Genomic DNA, 27,606 nt, shown 5'->3' with positions numbered 1-27,606 from the left:
GATTAGAACGTCGCAGATACCCTTTCAGGGGGCAGAAAGCAAGTACATAGTTCACGAAATGGTGTTCCCACTCCTGCTGGCTGTTGTGTTCGAATCCTGCGAGAAGGCTTGTCCACTACCTTTGGCATCGAGAGGCATGCCGCCGAGTCAAAGAGCGCATGCCAAGTGCTCACTGTGGATTTTCAAGCCTTGATTGTGGGTTGCTTCCTTCCACTGAATCTTCCAGTTGGCTGAAAGTCTTGGCAACGAGCGTGGGGCAACAGTAAATAGGGTCCGTGCACAACCCTGTAGGGCTCCGCTCCATTCGCCGGCTGCGGTCCAACTTAGTGCCGAAGTTTTTCGCCCACATTTTCCAAATATCGATTGCGCACTCGAATCCCGCCTCGAGACAACCGCTCAGTCGACGACCAACGAGGTAAGTCAAATCCCAGCCCGAGCTACCAATTCCCAACGGATCCAGCATCTACCATCAGCCGTTGCGTCGTCTTGAGGACGTCAGTTTCTCCTCAATTCTTCCGCATCACGGAAAACGACGCCCGCACCCTCGACCGTCAAGCCGTCGAAATTCGTCGCGAACTTTTCGCTAACCCGAGCCTCCCTCAACAGAGACAGTCAAGATGGGTATCTCACGGGACTCTCGGCACAAGCGCGCCGCCACCGGTGCGAAGCGAGCGTAAGTTTCACTGCTTTCCACTCCATTGCGCTGCCTGCCTGGTTGCTAACGTTCGACCGTGTTGCAGTTTCTACCGTATGTCTTAGCCTCCTCCCGATCCTACCTACCCTCGAATACACAATGCCCCTCGGCACAAGGGGCGCTCGAAGGTCCGCTTGGAAGGTTCCCGCGGTGGCTTGCTCCCCTGTTCTGCAGGGCGGGTGAGCTGCCGCTGGGACCGACCCCATGCGTTCTGACCTGTAAAACGCACGGAGGAAATGATCCAAAATTTCTGACAGCTGCGTACAGGGAAGAAGAGAGCCTTCGAGGCAGGTCGCCAGCCTGCGAACACCCGTATCGGCCCCAAGCGCATCCACGTTGTCCGCACCCGCGGCGGCAACCACAAGTACCGTGCGCTCCGTCTCGACTCGGGCAACTTCGCCTGGGCCTCTGAGGGCTGCACCCGCAAGACCCGTGTCATCGTGGTCGCATGTAGGTTTGCTCTTCTTATTTCTCTCGGAGATACTTCGCTCTAGTTAATTCCCGCTGACCCCGCTTGCCAGATCATCCCTCCAACAACGAGCTCGTCCGCACCAACACCCTGACCAAGTCCGCCGTTGTCCAGGTCGACGCTGCGCCCTTCCGTCAGTGGTACGAGGCCCACTACGGCCAGCCCCTCGGCCGCCGCCGCCAGCAGAAGCAGGGCCAGACCCTTGAGGAGACCAAGAAGAGCAAGTCGGTCGAGAAGAAGCAGGCTGCCCGCTTTGCCGCCCATGGCAAGGTCGAGCCCGCTCTCGAGAAGCAGTTCGAGGCCGGCCGTCTCTACGCCGTCATCTCCAGCCGCCCCGGCCAGTCCGGCCGCTGCGATGGCTACATCCTGGAGGGCGAGGAGCTCGCCTTCTACCAGCGCAAGCTCCACAAGTAAGCGTTGGGCGGGGACGGAGGAGGGTATGTGTTGATTGGGAGGCACAAGTCCGGACACGGGGGCTCGCATCGGCGTTTCGCCTGGGTGTTGATGGGTCATATCTGGCTGCTTTGCTGCCCGTCGGGTTGATTTTGGCGGGATCTGCGGACACGAAAAAGGCGGCCATTGCAGCTTCATTTCCAGTTGCTTCGTCACCGGTAACAGGGCATGGCAGGGATATAGGGCAATGGGAAATGAATACCACTACCATGAGAGCAGCGGGCCCGAGCCGAGTCAATCAATCCAGACTTGATGCCTTGATGATTCTGGATGCTGTGACTGGGTAGCCCAGTGTGCCATTGACCGACATTGGTGTCTGGTTGAGGAGAAATTAACAAGTGCTCACTCAGTTGCCACGAATCCCAAGCCGAAAACACATGGGCATCTCGCTGAGTTTCTGTATTTGTATGGCGAGAACAGACAAACGAAGCATACCACTGCTGTCCAGTAGCAACGAGTTAACATGACTGTGTTCCTTGGCTACGATGAGCTCATGATACAGTCGATCCCCAAGCCTTGCCACGCCAGCCAACTAACCTCCCTTCGATCCTGAATATATTGTCCTCCTTCTCGGGCAGGGCATTCATTCTACGACTCCAGAGCCTCCGGTCAGTGCACGCAAAGGGCCATGTCATGCCAAAACGCAGAGTTAGCTGCATGCATGCAAGAAGCTAAGCTACCCTACCCTGCCCTATGGTACCGTACGACGCTACCCGATCGTATCGTATCGTGTGCTAAGCAAAATCTCAAAACCAAACATGCATTTGGCGAGCTCCCTTCCCGCTTTCCGCTTCTCTATTATTGTTGCAGTTCATTCACTTGCTGTCTCCGTCCCTGTCCCCATCCCTGTCTCCAGGGGGCTCAAAGTTCCCTGTCCCGCTCTTATCGGTCGGTCCCTTGGTAACAACTGCTGCACGCATGCAGGCACGTATCCGACAGGGTTGTGTTGGCGAACCCTCGGGCATTTTGCCATGGGGCCGTCCGTCCTCCCTCCCCATCATCCATTTGCCCTGTTTCATGCTTTGGAGAGAAGGGCATCAACCAGGGATTAGGCTGGACACCCGCCGCGAGTGGCTATCGAACGATATCTATTGAGGCGGGAGGTGATGGCGGTTTCTGTTAAGGGACGGGAGTGCAGATGCGATGGATTCGCATACAGCGCAAGGCAAAGGCGGCTAGGCCTGTACACGGGCACGGCCATATCTCTTGCGGGGTGGGCATGTGTGGGCACCGGGTGAGAGGAGTGATTCGTTCTACCTTTGCCTGGAGATCGGCGAGTAGAGCGTGAGTGAGCAAGATAGCAAACAAGCCGAACTCATTCTCAGTTTCTCTCATTGAAACTGGCGCTTGAGATCGGTCCATTTGCGTGTCAGAGTCTCGTGCTGCGAGTTGATCTGCTTGGCAGTCAGTTTTTGCTCCTTGATGTGTGCGTGAATCTCAGCGACGAGAAGCGAGGGGAAGAACTTGCCTCGGCATACTGCATCTTGGTCTGCACCAGCTCCTCTTCAAGCTCCGCCAGCTCCTTCTCGAGCCGCTGGTTCTCCTCGTGCACCTTGCCGTTGCGCTTCATCAGGTCATCGCGCTCAAGCTGCCAGGCCGCCTCTATCTCGGCCGGCTGCTTCTCGATGACGATGCGCAGCTCCTGCACCTGGATCTTGAGGCCCTCGTTCTCGTCACGTAGCTCGTCGTTCTCCACCTTAGTGTGCACCAACTGCGTCGCCAGCGACGCCTGCTCCGCGTCCACCTCCTGCAGCTGCTCCTCGAGCTTGCGTACCCGGGCCGTGAGGCTGGCGTTGGACGCCCGCAGCGCCTCCAGCTCGGCCTCGCGCTCCTTCTCGGCGGTCGTCTTCTCCCTCCACTCGTCCTCGTAGACCTTCAGCAACTCCGGCGTGATCTTAACCTCGCAGGCGTCGCGGACCATTTGGTCAGCGCGGTAGACCTCCTTGTCAATGCTGCTCGAGCTGCTGCCGAAGAAGCCGTTCTCAAGGATAGAGCTGGAGGAAGGGGAGGCGTCGATGTAGACGTCGAAGAGGCGGTTGTTGAGGAAGCTGGTGAGCTGCGCCATGTCGGTGATGGCGAGCAAAGCGGCGACGTTCTTTTGCATGAGGGCGACACCGAACTTGAGGATGGCGGAGAGACCTTCGGAGAGGATCAGATCGTAAATGCGGAGCACCAGCTGGAGGGGGAAACGGTAGGCGAAGAGGGTGAGAAACCACTGAGTGGCGTAGAGGTGCGGCGAGATGCCGCGCCTTCGGAGGTGGCAGTAAAGTGCTGGCTCCAAGTCCTCGAGGAGGCGTTCGAATTGGTACAGGTGCAGGTGGAGGCCGGGCATGTCTTGGATGAAGAGATCCCGCAAACGGTACTCCTTCATGAGTTTCACCAGCAGGCAGAATGCCTCCTCCTCTGGCATCTGTGGGCATGTCAGTAGGTAGTTCTCGGGAGGCCAAGGCAACGCAGTCCAAGAAACTTACGTTGAAGAGAAGCGGCATGACAAGGAAGTTCATGCCTTGCGCATACCCAACCCCTTCGTCGAACAGCGCATATGCCTTGCAAACGCCGAACAGACTCTCCTGGAGCCCCTGAGCGGCGGCATACTTGGAAAAGCTCGTCCTGGCGCCTAGGTCCCTCCTAATCGCCTTTTCGAGTTTCACAAGCATGGCCGACTCCTCCTTCTCCTTCTTCAGCCGCTCTGCAGCTGTGGCAGCTTGCGTCTTCCGGGCCGAAGCGGAATCGTCGACGGGCGACGGGGAGCCGTTCGAGCCCGAGTTCTCGGAATGCACCGAGGACGCAGAGGAGCCCGAGCCGTTCGCGCTGCCGTTGATAGTGGCGCTTATTGTGGTCCCGCTGCTCTGCCTGTCCTTGTCCTTTTTCTCCTTGTCCGTGCCTCTGGCCACGAGTTCTCGGTACTTGGCTTCCAGCTCCTCATCCTTGCTCTGCGCCAAGACCTGCCAGATTACGCCACGGATGGCATGCGGGATACCGGTGGCGATCGCCTTATTTAGCTCTTCTGCGCTGCTCCGAGCGACGGCAGCGGGTCCTTCGTAGACGACGGCTTGCCAGAGGTCCCAGTCCACCGGATGGTCGACGAAAGACGAAGGGCCAGCGGTGACGCCCGAGGCAGTTCCCGGGGCCATATTTTTGTCTGGAGTTGGAGGCAATGGGGAAACCGGGTGTTGCACGGCAAGACTGACATCCTCGCCGTTGGTCAGCGCGGCTCCGGTCTTATCGTTTTCACCCGGCGAGGTCGCCTCTTCCATCAGCCGGAGCTGTTTGAAGCGGTCTTTAAGGCTCTTTCGCGAGCCATTCTCCCTTCCTTCCCCCTCTTTGTCCTCCTCCAGCTTGCTCAGCATCATTTCGGGGTTACTGGCCAGCGTGGCGACCGAGCTGGCCGTATTCCTTCTCGCGGAGGGGGCGGGCTGCACGGCAGGCGGTTCTTTGGACGAACTCCTCGAGAGCCAAGAGAAGGGGCTGTTGAACTTCCGTCCAGTGGAGGCCGGCGGCGGAGCCGCAGCCGGTGCGGGCGCCGAAGCGGGTGGAGGAGGGGCTGCGACAGCGGTATCGGTGGAACTCCTTGACCGGGAGTCGTTGGCCGAGGGCGACCATGGCATGGGCGGTAGGGCGCTGGCTAAACTGGAGAGGGACATGGTTTTGGACGTCTTCTCTGGCGGCGGGCTCCTTTCTATGAGGGGTTAGCCTTCTGGAGGGCGGCATACACGAGGCCCGACAGGGCCCGAACTTGCCTTGATGGGCGGGAGCTGATGCTGTCGCCGCGTCGTCATCAAGGTTCACATTGTCGAGAGAGCCGGAAGACACTTGGGACAAGGGCCGCGGCGGCTTCGCACCGGTAGTTGCAGCCTGTTCGGGTAGGTCTTGGTGACCGTTTGCTACGGCAGCGGGCCGCGAGGCTTCGTCATTGTAGTCGGAGTTGGTGTGTTCCCCGTCCGAGAGGCGGTTGATGGGCCGTTGGCGTTTGGTCAACGAGCGTACAGATCCGGTCTCGAGGGCGTCCTCGAACGTTTCCTGCAGCGTGGCGTCGCACAGTCAGCACGTTGCGGGCAGCCAACCGAGAAGGTGGCCGTTGACGACGACAGGAGAGGCTTGGATGATCTGGAACCATACCGTGTCCTTCTCGGAGCCATTGTTAGACGCTGGTCTCTGCTCCGTATCATGCGTCTCTTGTGTCTCGCTTGGCGCATGAGCCTCCATTGTCTTCTGTTCCTCGCCCGCCTCCTGCGGATCCCGCGCAGCCGTCTCGTCGTGGGCGGACATGGTTCCTTGGATGTGCTCGGCAGTGGTTCTCACGGCAGCCTCGCAACGACGTACTTGAAAGCACTAGGACAGTCACGCGCGAGGCGAGTTCAGGGGATCAGGGGATGGGCCGGAATGATGCGGCGCGCAGTCGTGTGCCCATGGAATTCAAGCGATGCGTGCAGTGCGTGCGAATTGAGTGCAGATCAGCGCAGGGATGTTGGCGGGGCAGGCCCGTGATGGTGTTGTGTATTGTCTTGCAAATGTCGCCAGCTTCGTCAAAATCATCGAGTTGTCGAGTTGTTGAGTTGTTGAGTGGTCAAGTTCCGTGAGCATACCTTAACGCTTTGCTGTGCTTTTGGAGTGTCGCTTGTTCCTCCCTTTTCTGCCGCGCCAGGTTCCACGCAACCAGGGGCCCAGAAGATGGAATGCCCAGGGCCTGCGAGTTAAGTTTAAACGGGGGTGGGGTCCTCGATTACAGGGTACAGTGCGAAATACTGTGAGCGGATGTTCTGTAACTGCGGCGCACCACACCCATCTCACCAAGATATGTTAATCTCTGCTGCGGCACGAGAAATTCCACACGGCCCAGCTAAGCATTAGAAGTTTGAGGCCAATTTCTAGTTTTCGGGTTGTACACGAGTGTAGGGGACGCTACCTTGCATGGCAGTGATAGAGATCCCAGGTACTTCCGTACCGTGTCGTAGACGTCGCCGACAACGGTGTTGGCGCCTTTGTTGCTCGCTAAATTTCCACAGTTACCCCCTTTCGTTTCCCTTGGAAAGTTATCTGCCGACCTTCGTCAAATTACCATCTACACTACCTACATAGGTAGCACAGAACTTCGTGTTGGACCGAGTCATTGTCACACCAGAGCAAGTGTTCGCACTCGATTGGCCTCGCTTTCCTGTTGCAAGGCCGAAAATGTAAGGTATGCACCAAGTCCGAATATGGAAGCACGGAACACAGTATGCTGCAAGCAAGGAAGCCACAGGCAGGCGTGGATCTGAAACGAAACGAAGCAGGGATCAGCTGCGGGCCAAGACCTGTGGCTGCGGTTCCTTCCCTTGCTTTGGCAACCAATCACGGACGGCGAGCCATCTGTAAGGCACGGCTGCCAGTGCCCGCGGGCCGTCTGGGAACTGTTTCCGGACGTTGGCAGCCAATCTGGGACGCCGCCCACGACCCTAACCTGCCACCTGTCGTCCGATGCACGATGAACAAGCACACATCACAACCTGGAACCGCCGGGCCAGCCCGGCTTTCCGTCACAACTTGACCTTTCCTCAAACTGCAGCAAAACCTGGCAAAACCTGGCGAAAACTGGCCACACAGACGAGCAGCGGCCAATCTGGCGGCCTCGCGGCTGGGAATAGTGAGATTGGCCATCGCCTGCCATCCGTCACGAGGTCCCGATTCCCGACATTCTCCAATGGTGCCGCGGCTTCCCACAGGAATCCGAATCGCCTAGGGACGAACGTGCTTTGTCTTCCACAAAGGAGATCAGCCGCCAGGAACTCGAGCCAAAAGCAAAGGCGAGCGAGGGATGCAGCAGCTCCTGACTGTCACCCCCTTTGCAGCAAATACAGGATGAAACGACTTGTTGGTTCACAAGGCATTCCAGTTCTTGAAATACTTCGGTGCCCCACTTACATAGGATAGCAACATCGTCGTGTGCGAATTAACTAGAAGTTAGCGTTCCATTCTCCTGGCCAGGGGGGCCGCAACCGCCGGAGTAACGGCTCGTTCAACATCACGGCCGGGCCTGCCCAACGCTGTTGAGTGTCCCGCCTGCTGGAATGGTATGGGGGTCAAAGGTTGGACGACAAGCAAACACCAGCTCTCTCTCCCTCGTACCGTCACTTTTGTTCGATGCGTTTTGGGACCTTAACAGGGACGTATGCTCAGAGGAGCCATAGATGCTTCTATCTGCGTGAGCTGGTGAGCCTAGGTAGAAAAGAAAATGTGACGAAAGAGCTAGTATACGTCTCAGAAAATCCCACCTGGCCCTACGCCTTCTGTATAATTCCCAGAACCAGCGCCTTGATGCCACTGCGCGCAAACCAGCCCATCCCACTCTTGGGATATCTCTTCTTGAGCCTTCAGAAACCGAGGGAAAAAAAGAAAAGACGAACCAACCCTCCTGTCAAAGACCAACCCAACCCAACCCAACCAACTGGTAAACCTTGTCCGATGCTCCTGCAATAAGTCGAGCATTCCATCCCTTCAAAACCCGCTTTCCTCCCCCAATCAACCCGTTCCCGCCCTCTCATCCCAACGGGAGTCAATACGGCCCCGCGTAAGCCCTCATAACCTCATCGACCTGCGCCACCATCTCCCTCACCCCCTCGCGCACCCGGCCCCGCGCAGCAACCCCTTCGTCATGCCCCACCAGAGCCCACGCCATCCGCACACCGGGGATCAGCCAGCCGAGCCCCTGCGCCTCGACCTCGTCCTCCAGCGTGTCCCACCCGACTTCTTCCTCCTCCTCATCCTCTCCTCCTCCTTCCTGGCCCGCCCATACTCGGCCGTTGCCGTTGCCGCTGCCGCAGCCGCAGCCGAAGCCGCTGCAGCTAGCGCGACTGCTGCGCCGACTGCTGCGCCGCCACGCCTCGCGCAACCGGCGCCCGCTGTGCAGGTCCCACCGCTCGCCGGCCGGCGCGCGGTGCTCCCAGGGGATGGGCCCGCCGACGCCCGGGATGGTGGTGGTGGTGGTGGCGGTGTCGCGGGGCAGGCGCGGATCGACGACGTCGCGCAGGCGCGGGATCGGGAGGAACCGCCGCGTGATCTTGGCCGGGGGTAGGGGGAGCGCTGCACCTCGCCTGGTCGGTGGGGCTATGGCTGGAGCGGGATCCGGAAGGGCGACGAGGTTGTTGGTGGTGGTGGTGGTGGCTGCGGGGTCGTCCTGAAGGAGCGTGCTGGCGAGCAGCGCGTCGCTTGCGCGCCGCCTGATGCGGCCGTCGCCGTCGGCGGTGTATTCCGCGTATGTGGGCCAGTCGCACTCGGGCTGCGCGGTGCCGGTCGCGTTAAAGGGGTTGGGCCGGGCCAGCACGGGCGAGAGGCCGTCGCGGTATGTGGTCCGGGCGAGGAGGGTCTCTTCAAGCGGGGTCAGCGCCGGCGGGAAGGGAATCTCGGTTTCGGTAGGGGCGCTGGAGGAGGCGGTAAGCTTGCTCTTGCGCTTGTCCTTGCCCTTGCCCTTGTTCGGGTGGCGAGCCGTGGTGATATCTCCGTTGGGCTGGCGATAGAGCGGCCTGAAGGGCGCAAAACGATAGTCGCTCGGGGTGAAGCTGGACGTGCTGCTCGCATCAGAGTCGCTATCCTCGTCGTTGTCGACACCGTTCGTCTCCAACTCTTGCCAGCCGTGTAGGTCAACGCCGTGGTCCGCGGCACTTCCGCTGAGTTCGTCCTGGAGCCAGACTGGATGGAGACTCGGCGTGAAGTAGCTGTCGGACAAGTTGTCGTAGATATTCCCCCAATTCTCATTCTGCAAGCTGCTGAGGGCTGGCTCGGGAACGTAATACAGGGTATAGCCTGTGTATTCCGAGAAGTGGTTGGTGTCGAAGAGCGCAATACCGGCTGGATCGACGCCGACAGCGATGTGAGTGGCTGGGCCAGGGAAATAGAGCGGTGGGGTCCACACATTGCCCTCGTAGATGCTGCTCCAGTGGCGAGAATGGATGTGTTAGCGAAGGGGTTAATATCCTTGAGGAAGGATATGGGCGACCTACGTCGGGAGCTGGCCCGGGATGTGCGAGTCCTGAACCCAGATTTCAGATTTGTTGATGCCACTAGTGCTTAGGCACAGGGACGGATTAGTGACCTAGTCTGAGTTGTGAACGCAGACGAAACCGGCGGATAGACTTACACTGCATTCGGATCGAAATGGCTGTCACATCGGCTTGTGTTGATGCCACTAGAATTTCAATGTGAAATTAGTGAAGAACGAGGCGAGATTATTGTAGCAGACTTACGTCGTGTCCAGCTCAGCGGTTGGCAAAGACAGGTCCAGCAAGCCAGAATAGATCAGGACTCGCTTCTCTTGAATCTGACCAGCGGGCCCAAGCACCCAGATGGTCTCCCATTGGGCATTTTGCCGTATGTCCTTCTTCCTCTCCAGCTCCTGGATCCGGAACCGCAGCCGGGCGGCCTTGGCTTCGAGCATGTCTGCCTTCAGCCCGGCATACTCGCCCGCCGTCCTCGGGAAGTAGGGAGACCGGTCGAGGCCCAGCTTGGCAGCGGCGGCCTTCGCCCGCTTGAAATTGACGCGGATCTTCTCCGGCTCGCTGAGCCACATGTTGTGGGGGAGCTGCGCCAGATCCGCGGGCTCCTCCAGGTCGTGGTAATCTTCGGCCTGAACTTCTTCATCCTCGGCTTCCCAGTACTCCTCCTCCTGGTCCTCGGATGTCTCAGTGTCGTCCCATGCCACTCGTTGGTTGTTTTCTCCCAAAATAATGGGTTCTGAATATACTGTGTTTGCCTATTAGATGGATTCCGTTAGCAACTGAGCATATGCGACGATGACAGTCATGGGACGGCTTCGCCACAACTCCAGACGAAACTCACAGGGCTGGGAGGGCCAAGCGACCGGAACTCGAAATCCCAAACAGTCTGCATGGGATCCATGCAGCTGTAAGCACGGCGTCGTCCTGTGTGTTTGTTTGTCAGCTCAGGCCCGCTGCTTCATTCAAAACCAGCTGAAGAGGGCTCCTTGTCATGGGAACGGCTCAACGTCCTGCGCCAGAAGCAAAGCCGGTTGTGACATCGACGGGATGTCAGTCTGCCGCCGAAGCTTCAACACCCACTTCGGCCTGGCTGGCTGCTGCTGGAACTAGCGAGCGCCTTTGGTAGTTTGAGTAGTGGCATCTTGTTGCCTTCCATCGCAACGACAAGAAGAAGCCCATTCCCCAGTTGCATCGAGGGCTAGCCACTCGGCAAGCCTCAACAGCAACGCAGCAACACATACCTTCCATGGCGGGGCGCGAGTCCCACCAAGTCTCTGCGGGGGGAGGAGGGCCAAAACGCTCCTCCACAAACTTCTGCATCACAGACTTCATGGTGTTGAGTCTGTGGGAAAGCAAGCAGAGCAGCAGAAAAAGCGGCGAGGAACAACTCCGGGAAGGAAGAAGAGAGAAGGAAGAAGGGAAATTTTCGAAGTGATAAAAATTTTCTGAAAAGAGACTGAACTCGCAGCAGCAGGTCCTCGCTGCTCGCGAGCCGCCGCCGCCGAGGTCCGCCAGCCGGCGGCGGGGGTCAGGTCCGTAGAGCGGCGAGAAGCGCAACGGGGTGGGAGCCCGGAAAAGAAAATGACCTGTGAAAACGAGAACGTTCATAACCGGACGAGATACCATCTGTCTGGCCTTTAGTGCCTGTCACCAGCCCCGGACGGAGATCAGTGCACTCTAGACGAGGACGAGTCTCCGAGCAGTGAAGAAAAGAAGGCTTCGGCTATGAATAAGGGGCAATGATGATGTGGAGGGAAGCACCAAAGTCACAATCAGTGAAGTCCTGTCATGGACCGATATCGTCTCCTGTGACGAATACAGGGGCGAGGGAGCTGGTTGTGCTTGAAAGTTGGGTTACTGAGACAAAAAGGGGTTTGACACAAGTTGGCGGGTTTTGTAGGGACAATATAGGTAAAACACACCAGTTAGCACGCTTCTTACTTACTCATTATTTGGAGGTCCTCTCCTGGACCAGTATAGTCTCCGTGGAAGAACTGAGGGCGGCAAAGGGACATGGTTGTGCTGGTTGGAGGTTGGGGAAGTGAAAAGAAAAAGGCATTTCCCAAAAGTTGGCGGATTTTATTGGGATAACACAGGTAAATCATCAAAGTCAGCATGCTTTTTACTTTTTTACTCTTTGGACTCTGAATTTCGAGCAGGAGAATGGCAGTTGAGATGGAAGTCCTACATGTTAGTGCGGGGCGGTAGTTGTGTATGGCAACTGGGTAGGGTGCAGGTGAGTATTTGGAGATGAAAAGGAGGGCCTAAGAGGTTGGCGGGTTTTCAGTGCGTGTCACAGCCAAAAGACGCCAGTTATCTGTGTCTTTCGGTATTCAAAAGAAGGTTACAAGAAGTTGGCGGTTTCACTATAGATACTACAGCCAAAACACGCCGCTTCTCCGTGCGGATCCACGGTTGAAGGGAAAGAGTACTTAATGTGCTGGGCAAACTCCATCCATCTGCACAGTGGCAAGATCAGACGTTCCCAAGGTAGGTAGTCCGGGAAGGCAACATGGATAGGACGGCTCAAAGCTGTTAGGTGTCAACGGTGAACACAGGACTCCACGTGGGAACCATCTCCTCACCAGCGACAACATCCATTTAAGACACAGTGCACGCAGTTGGTCTAGAGAAGCATATCTGCAGTGATTACCTCTAGTGGTGATGTTACCATTTGGGTGACTCCCGCATGGGAAGAGAAATCTCTAGGCTGGGACACACCGGTAAATGGACTGAGAGAGGGGGGTTGAGGGCTACATGCACTCTGCTATTGTAACTAGAAACCATAGTAACGTAGCATAATTCAGTATCCTGTGATGGCTAGCATTCTGGGAAAAGAAAGAAGAAGGAAGAGGAAGAGCAGACATCACTGTACAGTGCTGGCTCCAAGCAGATGCTGGTGGAACGCAGTTAAGATCCTTAACTTAGCAAAGCTCATCTACAACGTGAAGACAAACAAGTATGCAAGTGATATCTATCGTCTATTGACAACACCACAAGTGCACTCTAGATGACATAGAAAACCCTGATCAAGGAAAGCAATCACAGCTGAAAAGTTGTTCCATGCCTGGACCCGCCCCTCCGGGACGACCGTAACCACCGCTCCAAGTCGATGTGTTCACACATCGAGAATCTTGCATAAGCTAGTCCCTCCTTTCATTCCACAACATACCACATCCAAGCTCCTGCCTAGCTCCTTTGCCGATCATCGATCGCAGTTCACGAACCGGTAGCCCACCCTGGGTACTCCTTTTTCAGCCCCAACGCATTCCGGCCCCTAATGCTTCTCGTCAAGCTCGCCCATCGGCTGCGCATCGCTTGTCAGCCCGACCAGTGTCGACGTTGTGCTGTCGATGGTGCGGGTCCGGCGCAGCTTGCTGAACAACTCCTTGCTGCTGCTGTGATCCCTCTTCTTCCACCAGCAATGTGGCTTGTCGGACAGATCTGGCTGCTTTTGCTGCTGAGCCGTAACATGCTGGGAACTGGAGGCGAAGCAGGACGAGCAGGGGCATATTGGCGAGCCAGCCATCGTGGTTGTGGTCGTTGCCGCTGTGGAAACTGGTAAACTGGTGTGGACTGTTATAGCCAAGGAGGAAGAGTCTTCGGTGTTTTGGTGGCGCACAAGCTCGTCGTTGGAGTTTGCTGGGCAGATGTCAGTGCTGAGTAGCTGGTTCGTGATTAAATCGCGCAAGGGAGGACAGCACACACATGTAAAGCAGACTGATGCCCTGTCTAGGTGTTTGGTGGTGCACAGCGAACCTCTGCCTGTGAAGGTAAAGCGAAGGACAACAGACGTCTGAATGAATGAGCACGTCCAGGTGCCCAACCGAGACTGTCTTCAACGATGTATCTTTATCTTTCCTGGGTCAAGACGCTCTGCCTTGCCTAGGTAGCCACATCCCCTGGCCATGCCTCGCATTTCACGAGGTGCCCGTTGCCTGATATATGGCGGCACCTCCCGATGTCGGCGCAGGTGGCGTTACTCCATGTCAGCAGCGTCCAGACCAAAAACAATGATTAGTATTCTCTTCAGAAGCGTCTGCACGCCTCGTCACCGCATCGTACTCACTCCCTTCACATCCAATCTCGGCAATGGCGATTGCAACCCGTCCTCCATGCAAGGCGCCTCAATCACATTGAGACCACACGGTCTCTTCGACACAACCCTACTTCCCTCCAATGCATGCAGTTACTACAGCACACTTCAGGTGAATGCAACAGCCGGCGGAATACCTCCCTCTGAAACGAGGTCCTCAGCGTCCGGCGAGGACACAGCCTCACCAAGGTACCTATGTACCGAAACCAGCGCCGGCAGCGCGCATCGAGACCAACAGAGCGGGGGGCCGTGGAGGGCCCAGTCCCCAAGCAGGACAATGTGATCACTTCCGCAGTATAGATAAGGTAGCTAGCCGCCGCCAATGACGGGCGCTGTCACAGCTTCACAGCTACATCAAAAGGGATGTAGTTTGCAGCCTTGTGCGGCTGGATGCGCTGAATGCAGGCACACAGTACGGATAATTAAGGTTGGGGGGCCAAGAAGGGCCAGCCGGTGTGATCGGCATCTGTCGTGTAAGGACGGAACAGAACTGGTATTTCGTACATCGGTAGTTACTCGGAGTCTCGGACTACAGTTAAAAAGACCGAACTTCGGACCCTGCAGCGCTGTGCCGTTTTTTTGTCCAACGAGCGAGGTTCGCGTGGGCGGGCTGAGATATCCCTCGACCGAGCTTGCTTCTGTGAGTAGTGCGCTGCTGCGTGAAAGTGACACTCCTGCGTGGCGCCGCGGCTGATACCTGCCTAAGGAGGGTCTCGTGTAACCCTGATGGCGAACCAAACTTCCTGCCTCGGCTCTGAGGGCTTAGCCGCCCGCTCCCGGGCTTAGCCGCCATGCCCAGGCTTACTCTTCCGCTCAAGGACCCAGGAAGCGTGACAGCTGTGACACCCGCGCATGCATGTCATGATAATAGGCAGGGACATGACGCGACCAGTGTGATATTCTAAGCAAATAACGAAACTAAGGAAACTGTGCCCTCCCGATTGCCAAAGCCAAAGTCTAAGTAGTTCCGCTCCTTTCCCACACACCACACAGATTACCTACACACATGCACAGCATCAGGGTTAGATGGATGATACATAAGAAGCAGCAGGGGACAAAGGCCGCGGCAGGAAGGGGAAAAAAATAACCCCATCAGCCCCCGCCTGATTGATCCAGTCTATGCATGCCTTTAGATACCCAGAGTAAACTCAACGCCCACGTCAATATCACGAGCTGCAGACAGAGGAAGGGAAAAAGGAAAATTAGTTAGCATCACGCTCCGTTTCGCTTATCATGAACGGGGAGGGAGTTCAGCCTTCGGGGGAAGAGCAATGCCACGCACCCATCTTGACCACCTTGGACAGCTGGACCGCCTTCTCGGCGGCGCTCTGCAGGTCGTCGATCGAGAAGATCTTCATGCCCGAGTCGTTTATGAGCTGGTGGGCCTGCTCCATGTTGGTGCCCTGCAGGCGGGCGATGATGGGGATCTTCAGGTTGAGGCTCTGGACCGTGTTGATGAGGCCGTGGGCGATGGCGTCGCAGCGCACGATGCCGCCGAAGATGTTGACGAAGATGGCCGTCACCTTGGGGTCGCTCGTGATGAGCTCAAAGGCCTCCTTGATGGCGGCCGGGGTGGCGCCGCCGCCGACGTCGAGGAAGTTGGCCGGCTGGCCGCCGTTCAGCTTGATGATGTCCATGGTGGCCATGGCCAGGCCGGCGCCGTTGACCAGGCAGCCGATGTCGCCGTCCAGCTTGATGAAGTTGAGCCCGGCCTCGGCGGCGCGCACCTCCTCCGGGTCCTCCTGGGTGGTGTCGCGCCACGAAAACACCTCCTTCTGCCGGAAGTCGGCGTTGTCGTCGAAGCCGAACTTGGCGTCCATGCACATGACCTTGTGGTCGGACGTCTCGGATAGCGGGTTGATCTCGATCTGGGTGGCGTCCTTCTCGAGGAAGATCTTGTACAGCTTCTGGATGGTGTCCTTGGCGTCCTCGATGCACTGCTCGCTAAAGCCGAGCTTGGTGGCGATGCCGCGGGCGATCTCGTCGGTCACGCCGACGTTGATGTCGATGTACGTGGTCGTGATGGCGTCCGGGTTCTCCTTGGCGACGCCCTCGATGTCCATGCCGCCCTGCGACGACGACACGATGACGGGGCCCTGCGAGGCGCGGTCCATGAGCACGGCCAGGTAGAACTCGCGGCGGGCGAACTTGCGCTCGCAGATGTAGACGGCGTTGCACAGACGGCCGGCGGCGCCGGTCTGCTTGGTGATGAGCTTGTGGCCGATCATCTGCTCGGCGAACATCTTGGCCTCGGTAGGCGAGTAGATGACGCGCACGCCGCCCTTGAGGCCGTTGTCGAAGGTGCCCTTGCCGCGGCCGCCGGCGAGCACCTGGGCCTTGATCACCATGTCGTCGGTGCCGATCTGCTTGGCGACGGCCTCGGCCTCGGCGGCCGTCGTCGCGACGGCGCCCTTGGGGACGTCAATGCCATACTGTGCGTTTTGCCCGATCGATCCGCGTCAGCGAGGTCTTTTTTTTCTCTTCGTTTTCGGTAAAGCGCGAATTCAGACTCGAGCGCGAGGCAATGGTCTCTCTCTCACCTGGCGGAGGAGGTCGGCCGAGCGGTACTCGTGGATGCTCAGCGCTCTCTTTTGTTGGGCGATGCCGGGGAGTCTGGCTGAGGGAGAAACCTGGGGTTGGCAGCAGCGTCAGTTTCGGTCTCAGCTTGGCAAGCTTCCCTTGGCCGCAAAGCGCAGCAAAGGTCGCTGCGAGGGGATCCGCACCTTGGGCGCGGCAAAGGCCGACGCCAATGCGCGGCTGCGGCCGAGTCTGAACATTGCAGATGGGCTCGGGTTTCTCAAATTGAACGCCGCGGATTGACGAGCTCGCCAGGTGATGTCGCCAAAAAGGTGCCTGGTGTTTGGAGTTGATAGTTGGTCGCAGTTCAGGAGCTGCCGTTGGTTCGTTACGGGTCGCGGGATTACCCGAGCCAATGGCAGGGCGTAAGCCGAGGGTTTTATCACTCGCCAAATTGCACCGCCGAGTCCCGATATGCCGGCGCTTTGCATCGGCCAAGACCTTGGACCTGATGTGGTTCTAACATTGGCCGTGAACCGCTTGCAGGACATAAAACACTGAACCTGGAAGTCCGCTATGTATCGTCGACCGCAACAACGCGGCTGATTGGGTTACCTATCCCAATGACCAGAACTTGAAACCTGTACATACACATAACTGACCGCAATTCGCATCCAGCTTGCAAATACCGAACAGCCAAAGTTAGCTCCAACCTGCGCTTGACCTTTCGATGGCGCCTCATGTCCCACTCCAATCAATTAATCAACACCACACTTGGATACCTCGTCGTTGATCTCCAAGATGGTGATATTTCGCGTCGTTCCAACTCGTGCAGTGGTTCTGTCAGTTCCAACGACTGAGAGCTAAACACGCAGTCGGACGGAAACCTACCTCGCATTGACGCTCCGCTACCAACTATTCAATTACGAATTGCTGGCCGCAGCTCTCTCGGTTGGGCGAACCCGTGACGATATACCGATTACGCGCTCGGTAATTGATTGATTAACTAACACACTCAACGCACTTTAGCTGTACGGCGAGGCCGTTTTACATTGAATGCGAGACCGATGAACCGAAGCTGTGGCGTCAGCTCGTGGGACAACCTGGAAGCCCTCCAGAGAAAGGGTTACAAGCGGCTAGACTCCGTGTTTCGCCAGTGGGATGGTTCTGTCGTATAATAGGGAGGGGATCGAAAAGCTCGCGTTCACTGATGGTTGACTCACTCGAGAGAAGAGCGGACTCGTATGAAAGCCCATTTCTCCAGCTGACATGATTACGATCTTGATTTGCTCGGAAAGAGTGTCAGCCAGAACAGACTCAGCTGGGCCTCCCGCGCAAAAATCCACCTGGCTATAGACAATGGAGAAGTATCATTACTTGTACACGCAGGACTCAAGCACCTGCGGAAGCCTGGGGCGCGTCTCGCCTCTGACGTACCCGGCCGTTTTCTGAGCCGTCGTCGCCTTAACCTGACGGACCACCCTTAGTGGCATCCCTCGCCTCCCTCTCCCGCGCGATCCAGTCCAGGAACAGCGGCACGTCCTTCCAGATCACGCCCGGCGTAGCCATGTTCTGCACCCACATGGGCAAGACGCCGCCCGCATCGCTCGCCGTTGCCATCAGCCACTCAATCCGCTCCTCTCCGTCCCCGCCAAGCCTGCGAAACCGTTCCACGCTGACATACCGCGCGACCAGCGCGCCCGGTTCCCGCGCCAGCTTGCTGTGCTCAGACAGCGCAAAGTCCGGCACGGGAATGCTCACCACGACGAACTCATCACTGGCCCCACCGGCCAGCCCATCCACCACCGCCGCCGCCGTCATCTGCAGCACGGGAAACGTCCGGTCCTTCAGCACCGGCCTGCCGACCCGATGCCGCATCTCGACCACCTTGAGCGTGAACCGCCCCCACACCCGCCCGCCCTCCTCCACCTCCAACGGCCGCACACCGCCATTACCACCAGTACCAGCGCCAGCACCACCAGCACCCTCATCACCCCGGCCCCGCTGCTCCCCACCGCGCCCGTCCACCGCCCAAACAAGCGCCTCGTGACCCGCCACGGCGGCCGGCGTGAACGCCACCTCGGCCGCGGCGTGCTCGTCGCGGAAGCAGCGCTCGAACTCGGCCCAGGAGGCGGTGCCGCGCTCCGCGCGGTCGGCATGCTCGCTGCGGCGGCACACCCAGGTCTCGCTCTCGCTCTCGCGCGCCGCTGCGGTGGTGGTGGTGGTGGTGGTGGTGGCAGCGCCAGAGGAGGCGGCGGCGGCGGCAAGGGGCCGCAGCTCGGAGGCGGGGATGACGCGCGTGAAGCGCTCGATGCGCGTCGGTTGTAAGGAAGAAGAGGAGGAGGCAGTGGAGGAGGGGGCCCAGGTTTTGGTGCTCCGGCGCTTCCAGAGCGTTGGCGTGCTGCCGGGCTTGTTGTTGTTGGTGGTGGGCGGCTGGCGCGGCGCGGCGCTGTCGATGAAGGGGAGCGCTTCGCGGAGGATGCTGGTGAGCAGGGGCGCGAGCTCGGCCGTGGTGGCCGCGGGCGCTGGGAGGTGGGAGGTTGAGATGCCCCGGAGGCGGACCAGCGGGCCGAGCGGGCTTGGGCCCCTGGTGGCAGCCGTGGGCGGTGGTGGTGGTGACATGCTGGCAGCGGGTGTGGCAAAACAAAAAAGAAAAAAGAAAAAAAAGAAAAAAAAATGAGAAGTTATGGCGAGGTCCCTCTGGTATGTGTGGAGAATGCCCAGACGCTGTGGCTTTTGTTCTGTCCTTTTCAGAGTGGTTACGCTATCAAATTTAGGTGGCAATGGGATGGTTTGCTTGGAGGTTCAACTTCTCGTGACGCAGTGTGATGGATGTGGGGCTGTGTTTCAAGCTGTGTCTCGGAAGATGCTCGAGTGTCCATACTAGGTAACTTTTCCATACAGGGCAGATTACTGCGTACGACCTGTGTTCATCACCTTGGCTGTCCTTAGGATTCAACTGCAACCCGGATTGACGGCAAGGATTTATAATTCCAATCGGCTGCGGCACGAGACAACTGTTTGGTGCCACCTACCTAGCGGCGGTGGCGTCCACAAGCTGGTGTGGCGGTGGGGAAGGTGCAAGGGGCAGTTAGGACAGACCGCAGTGAACCAGGGCAGAAAGGGAAATAATTACCTATCACGTTAAGGGGGATTTCTTCATTGGGGTTCAATACTTGGCTGCGTAACTCGCTGAAGAGTCTGAAGGGAGCGTTGATAGGGAGGTTCCAACCGTACAGAGTAATTTGCTCTATTCCGTACACACTGTTGTTGAACAGAGCTATTGTATTTTCCTTCCATCACATCCACCCATCCCTTCCCGAACCAATTTGCCTCCCAGTTTCCACTTTTCCAGCCCCTTTAAGTAGCATCACGATCCTGATGATCTTGACAATTCTCACTGCGCAACTTCGCTGTGTGGTTCTGCATTTTTCAATGATACAGGCACGATATACCCTTGCAAAGTTTGCCTTCATGTTTGAGTTCAGCTTTTCGCCACTACCTACGTGCAAGCACCGGGGACCATCAGGACCATCACGCCGTTAGCCGCATCAACAACACCGCTTACTTAGCTGCTGCCGATTTGGCCATTCCAACAGCGACCGGCATCATTCTCACAGCTTCTGACTTCCCCGCATTGGCTCCATGGCAAAGGCAACCTTCTCTTCCAAGTCCAAAAACCCCTGAAAGATGAGCAAATCATCCTGGTGCGCCATGGCAATGCTGTTGGTCCTGGGCATCAGGCGGAGCAGCACATGCAAGTTTTCCCCGACCATCCAGCTGCGCGGTATAAAGAAGTGGCGGGTGTATTCCGCCGCGCTCTGCAGACCCTTCAGCGTCACCGAGCTTACCCAGCCCTTGACGTCGACAAAGTACAGCAGCGACTTGTGCAGCCCAATGACTACCTTGACGTGGGCGAGGAGACCCTTGGGGAGGCAGTTCACAGACATGCTTGTCGTGATGCTGTTGCTGCTGCTGCTGCTGCTGTGGTTTATTAAGCTGGACACGTCCAGAAACTCAAAGCAGGTATTGCGGCTGTCCTTGTCGGATGACCTCCTCGCCCGGACGAGCAGCTCGCTGCCCTTGTATGATGTCCACTCCGGCGACGACATGTCGGCACTGCAAGCCGTGCCGGATATGGTGAGAGGTATGCCCGCTGAAGGTGTGAGCGGCTCGAGCGTCGCCCATCGGAAGACATGTATTTGGGTTCTACGGAGCATCAGGAGGAGTTCAGCGTTCGTCGGGTGCTGTATCCACTGCTTGTCTTCGTCGTGTTCAGGCTGCTCTTCAAGGGTGGTGGAGGAGCTGTCGTATCTGCCGACGAGCTCGCCGGTGCTGTCCCACACCTCGTCTCCCCCTAGGGTGGTGAAATGGAACAGGTCGCCGGTGGAGTTGATCAGGACACGTCGGACGGGATGTTTAATGTACCGGTCGAAGATGGGAGGGAGTACCACCTCGCACACGCCTTTTGGCGTCACCGACACGCGTACCGCGATGCAGTGGTTGATGGTGCTAACCGCGATGAGGACGGATTTCTTGTCGTGCCACTCAAGATGCTTGATGGCGGAGGACGTGTTGGGATAGAGCCGGAAGTCGAGCAGCCGGGTGCCCTTGGCGGCGTCGTAAATGCTGAGGCCGCCGTTCTTGCGGCCGCAGAATATGTGCTTGCTGTCTTCGGGATACGCGACACAAGTGATGTGGTCATCGTGGCTGACAGGTCTCGCGATCATCTCGGGTACTAGAGTCGAAGCCTCGGAGCTCAGTGACTCGCTGGAGTCGTCGTCAAAGGTGTCCGGGCGGCGAACGAGGGCCGGCGGCTCCCACACGTTGCAAAAGTTGTCGCGCACTTCGTAGATGCGGAGGTTGTCTGGCGAGAAGGCGACGGACCGCAGCATGGCGTTGAAGGCCGAGATGCGATAGAGCACCTTCAAGGAGGTTTCAAAAGCAAGTATGTGGATTGTGCCGGACAGATCGCCGGCGACTAACGTCCTGCCGTCAGGCGAGCTCACCATGATTCGAGCGTCGATCCCTTGGAGGTCGTGCTGTTCTTGTGTCCACGGATCGCAGGTGGCGATGCCAACACCGTCGTAGGCAATGGCCAGCAGATCCAGTTCTGGAACTGGGCTGAACACCATGTCCTGAACCTGGACCTGCTGGTAGACGCCCTCCGTCCCGGGCCTGTAAAAGACGCCCAGTTTATGCCGTCGCTCTATGTCCCAGATCGTGACAGGGGCACATCTGTAGGTCACAGCAGCCAGGCCGTGGACCGGAGACACGCGAACAAGTGACGGCGGTGTTCCGGGCAGGATCCTGCGTTCGTCGTCATCCGACTCCGAGTCGCTGCTGTGGAACAAGGGAAGCTCGTCCCGGTCGGACCCGTCCTTGGCAGAAAAGTAGTGGATCTGCCCGTCTTTCCCGCACACCAGGAGTTCATCCTCGTCCACGCTGAAACCGATTGAGATGGGCGACCGAGCGTGTTTCACCTCCTTCGTCCACAGGCACTCTCGCCGGCTGTCCCAAAACGATATCTTCTTCGCCCCATAGGCCACTAGAGAGCCGGTAGCCGCACCAAACGCCAGGCCTCGGATCGGCTCGCCATGATTCAAATTGCCGACGAGCTGTAAGGTGACGCCGTCATAGAGCATGATAGTCCCCTTGGACAGGCCGACCGCCAGGTATTGCTCCGACGTCGCAACCGCCGTGGCTTTGCTTTCGTAGATGAAACACGATATCCTGTCGTCCCAGTTCCGTTCGTTCGATACGCCGAGGAGCCTATGCCGACGGGAATCTTTGGCGAAGAGTTGATGAATGGTGGATTGGGGAGGGCTGATGGCTGGGACCATGACATAGATGCTCGAAGGTAAGTCAATGAGGTTCGATCCAAAGGCTGCCACGATATGTGCCAGGTCCGTCACCCAGGCAGAGGCAAGTCGTGATTGCTTGTCGAGCAACGGGAGGTACTTGGCGCGCCTGGACAGGAAGGCTCGCATGTTTTGAACAGCCCTGACCAGAGTCATTAGACCTCCTCTCCTGGCAACGTGATCAATCCAGGTAAGCACATTGGATCCGAGAAAGGTTTCAAGCAGGAGAAGCGGTGTGTCGATGCCGGAAGAACAATGAGCCAGGTGGAAGGGGAAATTTGCGCAGGCATAATCGGCCAGGGCCAAGTCGCCATGGGTCTTGGAGGTCGAGGAGGACCTGCTGCTTCTGCCCCGAGGAGGAGGAGGCGCAAAGTCTTTTCCTGTCAAGTAGCCAAGGCAGACCTCGGCAAGTCGTGCGTGAGCAGCGCCAAGGTTGATCTTAAATTCCGAGTCGCACTGCACCAGGAACGCCGTCACCGTCTGGTGGATAACATGCACATTCGACTGCTTGTCCACCGTGATTAGGTCGCCGCACAAGTGAGCCAGGCGGTCATTGGTAGCCGTCAGGGTACGGTTGATATCGAGCCGGACGGCTTCTTTGAGCTCGTCGACCGAGAGCGACCTAGACGCGCAAACCGTCCACCTGAGAATACACTTGGCCAGCTCCTTGTTGGGACTGTCGGCAATGGTCTTTGCGATCCGGCTGTAAAAGTCGTTCATCTCGGTGGGCACGTCATGGAGAACTTCTTCCATGTCTTCTTCGGCATACGTCTCGTCCAGCCTGTTCATGACCAGCGAGGCCCACAGAAAGATGCCGTTGGATCTGGTCAGGATCTCAGAAACGATACGTTCACTGAGGTCGCTTCCGGAACCATAGGGCCGTCTGGACCGCAGGAACTTGGCAATGTCGAGCTTGGAGTTTTCTCCGCCGGTTTCCAGCTCCAACATGAGGCTCTGCTCCACGCTCAAGGCTCGTTGGACCTGCAGACTGGGTCTGCTAGTAAGGAAAACCTGCAAAGGTACCGCCCGCGGAATCTTGGAGAGCATGTGAAGCAGCGTGCTCAAGCTCTTGTTTGCACACTCATCCAGGGCATCGATTACCCAGAACTGCGGCGAATGGAAGGTCGTCTTGAAGATCTGGCCGACGAAGATGCCGTTCCAGATTAAGTTGTGGTCATTAGTGTTGAATCGCTCGTTGTTAGCTATCATGGCCAAGATGGCTTTTCGGATGTCGAAGTTTGACCAGGCCATCTGGAAGGCCAAGGATCGCAAGAAGGCGGACGGAGTCGACGTCTCGGTGTTTCCGTGCCTCAGAAAATAGTAGCTGCAGTCGAAGTTGCAGTCTTCAAGGAACCGGATGACATGGCCGCAGGCGATGGATTTGCCTGAGCCTGGCGGACCATGGAGCCACAGGAATCGCGGTGTTTGTCTTCTCGGAGAGGACGTGGGAGTGAGAGTTCCATCACTCGAGAAGCCGGAGAGCCATGCATTGAAGGCGGGGTGCTCTGTCATCCAAGTGCATGTACCCGGCTGTTGCTTTTCCGTGACGTCCAGGAGGTCCGCTTCTGGCCGCCCATCAATCTCTAGGAAGGCCGAAATCATCTTCATATCCGATTTGAAGTTGCTTTGGTGACGGAGGAGATCTATAAACCAAGCAAGAGTAAGTGTCTGGCCACGGAGGTGATGATGCGAGGCATTATTATTGGCAGAGCCTGCAACCTACAGTCCTTCTCTATGTCCTCCACAGTTCTAAGCAAACACCTCTGTAATATCTGGTAATTGGGGTGTGCGGGGCTGTCGAATTTGCACATATGTCGATGATCGGCTTGCAAGTACTGGGTATGCTCTCCAGGAAGTCCCATGACGGCCGAGCTTTTCTCAACGACAAGATATGATTTGGGACCAGCGATGGTTGGGAGTCCTTCAAAGAAGGACCAGAGCTGCAAATCGGCGCTCACGTGGCGGAAGTCGTCGTTGATTGCCTAAGTTGCGCGGTCAGCCTTTGAGAGTTTTTCGCAACTTGTTGGTTCAGCTGTCTGACCTGTAACGTGGCGGCGCTTGGGATGAGCTCGTCAAGGTAAGTCTTTGAGCCATAGGCTAAAGAGGAGGAGAGAAGGCGAGAAAGAGTTTGTGCCCAGTCGGTGCCGCGGTGTGGAGTAGCAAGGAAATACATCGAGTGTATCCTTTTTGCAAACTCCTGATAGACGGGGTCCCGTCTTGCCAGGAGGTATGCCTGCTTCCCGTGAGTGTGCTTTCTAGACGCGCAAGTGCTCACCGAGGAATTAGCATACCTTCTTGGCGACTAAGCCTCCCATGCTATGGGCCACCAAGACGATCGGCGTCTAGAAGATGTATCAGGTTACCTATGTCAATTATGTTGTAGCAAGAGCTGCACGCGCCATGGCTACTCACATCTCCATTCTTGCGCAAGTGAGGCGAGTTATACATGTCGGCCAACAGAGCCTGAGCAAAGTCGTGGATGCTGAGACGACTCTGCTGGGTCTTGGCCCAGTCCGAGTTGTATCCATAGCTGTGGATACGAACGTGCTTGAAGCCAGGCTCTGACGGCAGCCATTCCTTTGGCCAGAAGGTGCCAGGCCTGGATGAATGGCTCCATGTCTTTTTTGAACCGCCTCCGAGTCCGTGGACCTGAGCAGGACGTCGGGAAGTTAGAATCAGTACACGCGATGAAGAAAAATGGCGAGGGAACTGACAAAGACGAAGTCAAGGTGAGGCTCGGATGGTTCACTCAGGAGGTTAAGACCATATGCACCGAGCGCGTCTTCTTCGGGGCAGCTTTCCGAGGTGGTCTTGACCATCAAGGAACTTAGAGCTCGCAGGCGACGCTGTACCCGAGATATTGATAATGAAGACCTGGCCGGAGGCACAGACGGAAGTGGAGGAACCTCAACCCCGGGAGCTGGGGGTCTGCTCCGGTAAGGTAATTCCTCATACGCCATATTGGACGGTTAGGAGAGGAGTCAGGCTTCCTCTCCCAGAGACTCTCCATCCGGCGCAATGTTCTCTGGCGAACACCAGTTTGCGGTGCGATAAATCGCGCGGGAACACCCTTTCCAGGCACTGGGGTGACACAGGCCGAGTGTTGGGGCTCAAGCAGGCAAGCACTGAAGTATCGGGTCATCTAGTGCCCTGCTTGGGTTGCAAATAGTGTGACGACGTGCATATCCAGGCGCTTCCACAGACATGCAAGTGGACGCAATTGGGTGTTCGAACGGCGGTGGGGCAGCCTGCGCGCTTTGGACTGGGCAATTTGCGAGCATTCCCCAAAGGTACCATTATGTAGGAAGTTACCTTATTCGGCCCGCCAGTGTCTCATTACATGTGTACACTACATGGACTTCGAGCGTCCCTCTTCCCAGCAGACACGGGTAGCGGTGTGGGGCACGTAGGATACTGTTGTGCTACACAGTACGCCCTGGCTCTCCCAAGGTAAGGTACGTTTATCCCAATGGCGACAACAAATCAACATCCTTTCCCGTGTCCTTGCATGATGGAGCGCTTTCTCAGATGCAAGTGATTGGCGAGCCCGGGGGGAATGGGGGACCAGTCAATGCAGCTTGCCGCTTCCGCTCTGCCTCTTTCATCTCCGACCCTCCAATCTCTGTCTATGTCCTGCGTAGGAGGGCGTTAGGCCGCGCTGATGCCGAAACTGCACATTCGGAAACGAGGGTACTGTACAGGGTGAATAAGTAAGGGGGCTCCTTTTGTCGACCAGTCTGAGAAACTCCGCTTTTTCCCCTCATTCTCACCCATGCCACTCGAATCGACATCGAATGCACTCTGCTTCTTGTGCTCGCGGTGATGGCTCCGTATATTGTCGGGGTAGATCCCATTGGTGATAATGTTGAGTTAGATGAAGGAGTGATGGAGGGTAAGTCTCAGTGTCTTCAAGGTTTGTCCCCGGTTGATGCTTAAATATCAGCTCGTTCAAGCCCTGCCCGCGGGATGCCGTGTCCTCAATACATCTAGGGGGGGCGAGAGCCTGTGGGTCGAGACACTGCGGATTGAGGTTGAACTTCCCGATGGCACAGAGCAAGTGTTTTTCAAAAAAGGAGCGTCGGGTGAAACTGGATTGAACATGATGAAGGGGGCTTTCGAGTCCGAGAAGGCGCTGTACTCCTTCATCCCTGAATACGTTCCCAAGCCTGTGGCTTACGGCTCGTACCGGTCGCGGCCGGACATGCACTTTTACATCGCCGAGTATGTCGAGATGGACGATTCACATCCGGATCCCAAGGGTTGGGCCGAAGTTTTCGCGACGCTCCACAAGAGGAGCATGGGGAAGTCTCCAGAGGGCAAGTTTGGCTTTCACGTCGACACGCATCTTGCCAACATCCCACAAGACAACACGTGGAACTCGTCGTGGGAGAAGTTTTGGGCCCAGATATTCCGCTCCCTGTGCGAAAAAGAAGAGGCAGTACGCGGACCTGACGACGATCTGACGCGGCTAAAGGAGGCTTTCCATGAGATTGTCATTCCTCGCTACCTGAGGCCCTTGGAGTCGGATGGCAGAATCGTCCACCCGACATTGCTTCACAACGACGGTTGGCCCGGCAACATCAAGCCAAGAACCGACTCGCCCGAGACTCTGTGTTTGTTTGACTCCTGCGCCATCTGGGGCCATAGCGAGGGTTGGTACTTGCTCCCTAGGAGGAAATGTCAATGAGCTCCGCTGACATTGCGCTTTTGCTCTAATCAGTTGATGTTCGCGCCGCCCGTCCCAACACTTGGAACTTGGAGGCTGCGGGGGAGATTTACCAAGACATAATGGGTGTATCAGAGCCCCAAGAGGACTTCAACATCAGGATTGAGGTGTACGCGACGCTGGGTATCGTCCTGCGCTCAGCAATGTATTCCCAGGAACCGGCACGCCGGCTGCTGTAAGTGTCGGTTGCTGGCTGTTCTTTTCCCTCAAGAACTAACATGATGGACCTTAGTTTCATTGAGCAGATGGAGAAGCTGATCGATCTGGCTTTAACGTCCGGGGCCATGTGGAGCTTGCCAGCGCCAGAAACGGATGAATCGGCCTCAGCTCAGAACAGCCGGAAGCGGAGAATTGGATCGGCACCACCCGACCAGAGAGGGTTGATGAGCCGAATTTAGGATCCCCTTGCCCATAACCGGATAGTGCTCAGTATCATCCCAACAGGCACACTTTGGATAGGAAGAGGTGGGCTGAATGATCTCTACTTTCACGGAAACACCAGATCCTATTCTGCCCTCATCTGGCTCCGTGTTCGTTGATCCAGTTTGGTTCGAGAATGTATACCTGGAAAGAACATAGTTAGCAAGAAGGGAACCTGAATGCACATCAGAGCCCAACGTCACTGAGACAAACTACGTGCTGCGGCGTGGGCAGGAGACCTTGTCGCGTTAAACTTGCCAGGGCTCAGAACTGAAAGTTGTCGGAGATAGTGAAAGATCAGGAGGTCAGAGTTGCAGCACCATCCCTCGGTCACACGGAGCCTTTACCTTCCTAATCTAGTGTATTCCATCACTCGTGCCTTTCCCCCAGGCCACTGTTG

At 57.1% G+C, this 27,606-nt stretch overlaps 8 protein-coding genes across 8 annotated transcripts; 2 read left to right on the top strand and 6 right to left on the bottom strand.

The window, feature by feature from the left end:
• Nucleotides 1-212: 212 nt before the first annotated feature.
• THITE_2123881 (40S ribosomal protein S8) lies at nucleotides 213-2,114 on the top strand. Its single transcript, XM_003657766.1, has 5 exons — nucleotides 213-415; nucleotides 607-673; nucleotides 741-748; nucleotides 962-1,144; nucleotides 1,216-2,114. The coding sequence occupies exons 2-5, from the start codon at nucleotides 618-620 to the stop codon at nucleotides 1,575-1,577; spliced, it is 609 nt and encodes a 202-aa protein (XP_003657814.1). The 5' UTR covers nucleotides 213-415; nucleotides 607-617; the 3' UTR covers nucleotides 1,578-2,114.
• A 693-nt stretch (nucleotides 2,115-2,807) lies between these two features.
• Nucleotides 2,808-5,297, bottom strand: THITE_2123877 (uncharacterized protein). The gene is made up of 3 exons (XM_003657765.1): nucleotides 4,088-5,297; nucleotides 3,085-4,026; nucleotides 2,808-3,010 (listed from the first exon to the last, which is right to left on the bottom strand). The coding sequence occupies exons 1-3, from the start codon at nucleotides 5,258-5,260 to the stop codon at nucleotides 2,948-2,950; spliced, it is 2,178 nt and encodes a 725-aa protein (XP_003657813.1). The 5' UTR covers nucleotides 5,261-5,297; the 3' UTR covers nucleotides 2,808-2,947.
• Nucleotides 5,298-5,356: 59 nt separating this feature from the next.
• Nucleotides 5,357-6,263, bottom strand: THITE_2171608 (uncharacterized protein; the record flags this gene model as incomplete). Its single annotated transcript, XM_003657764.1, has 2 exons — nucleotides 5,736-6,263; nucleotides 5,357-5,636 (listed from the first exon to the last, which is right to left on the bottom strand). Coding segments are annotated over exons 1-2 (392 nt in total), but the record flags the coding sequence as incomplete, so codon positions are not given.
• Nucleotides 6,264-8,148: 1,885 nt separating this feature from the next.
• Nucleotides 8,149-10,918, bottom strand: THITE_2092975 (uncharacterized protein; the record flags this gene model as incomplete). The annotated part of the gene is made up of 6 exons (XM_003657763.1): nucleotides 8,149-9,520; nucleotides 9,593-9,652; nucleotides 9,730-9,777; nucleotides 9,836-10,341; nucleotides 10,428-10,510; nucleotides 10,828-10,918. The coding sequence occupies 6 exons, from the start codon at nucleotides 10,916-10,918 to the stop codon at nucleotides 8,149-8,151; spliced, it is 2,160 nt and encodes a 719-aa protein (XP_003657811.1).
• Nucleotides 10,919-14,654: 3,736 nt separating this feature from the next.
• THITE_2123869 (uncharacterized protein) lies at nucleotides 14,655-16,613 on the bottom strand. Its single transcript, XM_003657762.1, has 3 exons — nucleotides 16,406-16,613; nucleotides 16,223-16,312; nucleotides 14,655-16,114 (listed from the first exon to the last, which is right to left on the bottom strand). The coding sequence occupies exons 1-3, from the start codon at nucleotides 16,457-16,459 to the stop codon at nucleotides 14,933-14,935; spliced, it is 1,326 nt and encodes a 441-aa protein (XP_003657810.1). The 5' UTR covers nucleotides 16,460-16,613; the 3' UTR covers nucleotides 14,655-14,932.
• Nucleotides 16,614-17,567: 954 nt separating this feature from the next.
• THITE_2123868 (uncharacterized protein) lies at nucleotides 17,568-19,044 on the bottom strand. Its single transcript, XM_003657761.1, has one exon. The coding sequence runs from the start codon at nucleotides 18,819-18,821 to the stop codon at nucleotides 17,664-17,666; it is 1,158 nt and encodes a 385-aa protein (XP_003657809.1). The 5' UTR covers nucleotides 18,822-19,044; the 3' UTR covers nucleotides 17,568-17,663.
• A 452-nt stretch (nucleotides 19,045-19,496) lies between these two features.
• On the bottom strand, nucleotides 19,497-23,781 carry THITE_2123867 (uncharacterized protein). The gene has a single exon (XM_003657760.1). It carries the CDS (start codon nucleotides 23,666-23,668, stop codon nucleotides 19,814-19,816), a length of 3,855 nt encoding a protein of 1,284 aa, XP_003657808.1. The 5' UTR covers nucleotides 23,669-23,781; the 3' UTR covers nucleotides 19,497-19,813.
• Nucleotides 23,782-25,775: 1,994 nt separating this feature from the next.
• Nucleotides 25,776-27,558, top strand: THITE_2123863 (uncharacterized protein). Its single transcript, XM_003657759.1, has 4 exons — nucleotides 25,776-25,952; nucleotides 26,014-26,712; nucleotides 26,781-26,961; nucleotides 27,019-27,558. The coding sequence occupies exons 1-4, from the start codon at nucleotides 25,883-25,885 to the stop codon at nucleotides 27,182-27,184; spliced, it is 1,116 nt and encodes a 371-aa protein (XP_003657807.1). The 5' UTR covers nucleotides 25,776-25,882; the 3' UTR covers nucleotides 27,185-27,558.
• Nucleotides 27,559-27,606: the final 48 nt, after the last annotated feature.

The sequence above is a fragment of the Thermothielavioides terrestris genome, chromosome 6 (assembly GCF_000226115.1).
Source record: "Thermothielavioides terrestris NRRL 8126 chromosome 6, complete sequence".
In the NCBI taxonomy this organism is placed as follows: domain Eukaryota; kingdom Fungi; phylum Ascomycota; class Sordariomycetes; order Sordariales; family Chaetomiaceae; genus Thermothielavioides; species Thermothielavioides terrestris.
Note: the sequence above shows the minus strand (reverse complement) of the source record. Positions and strands in the feature narration are given on the sequence as shown.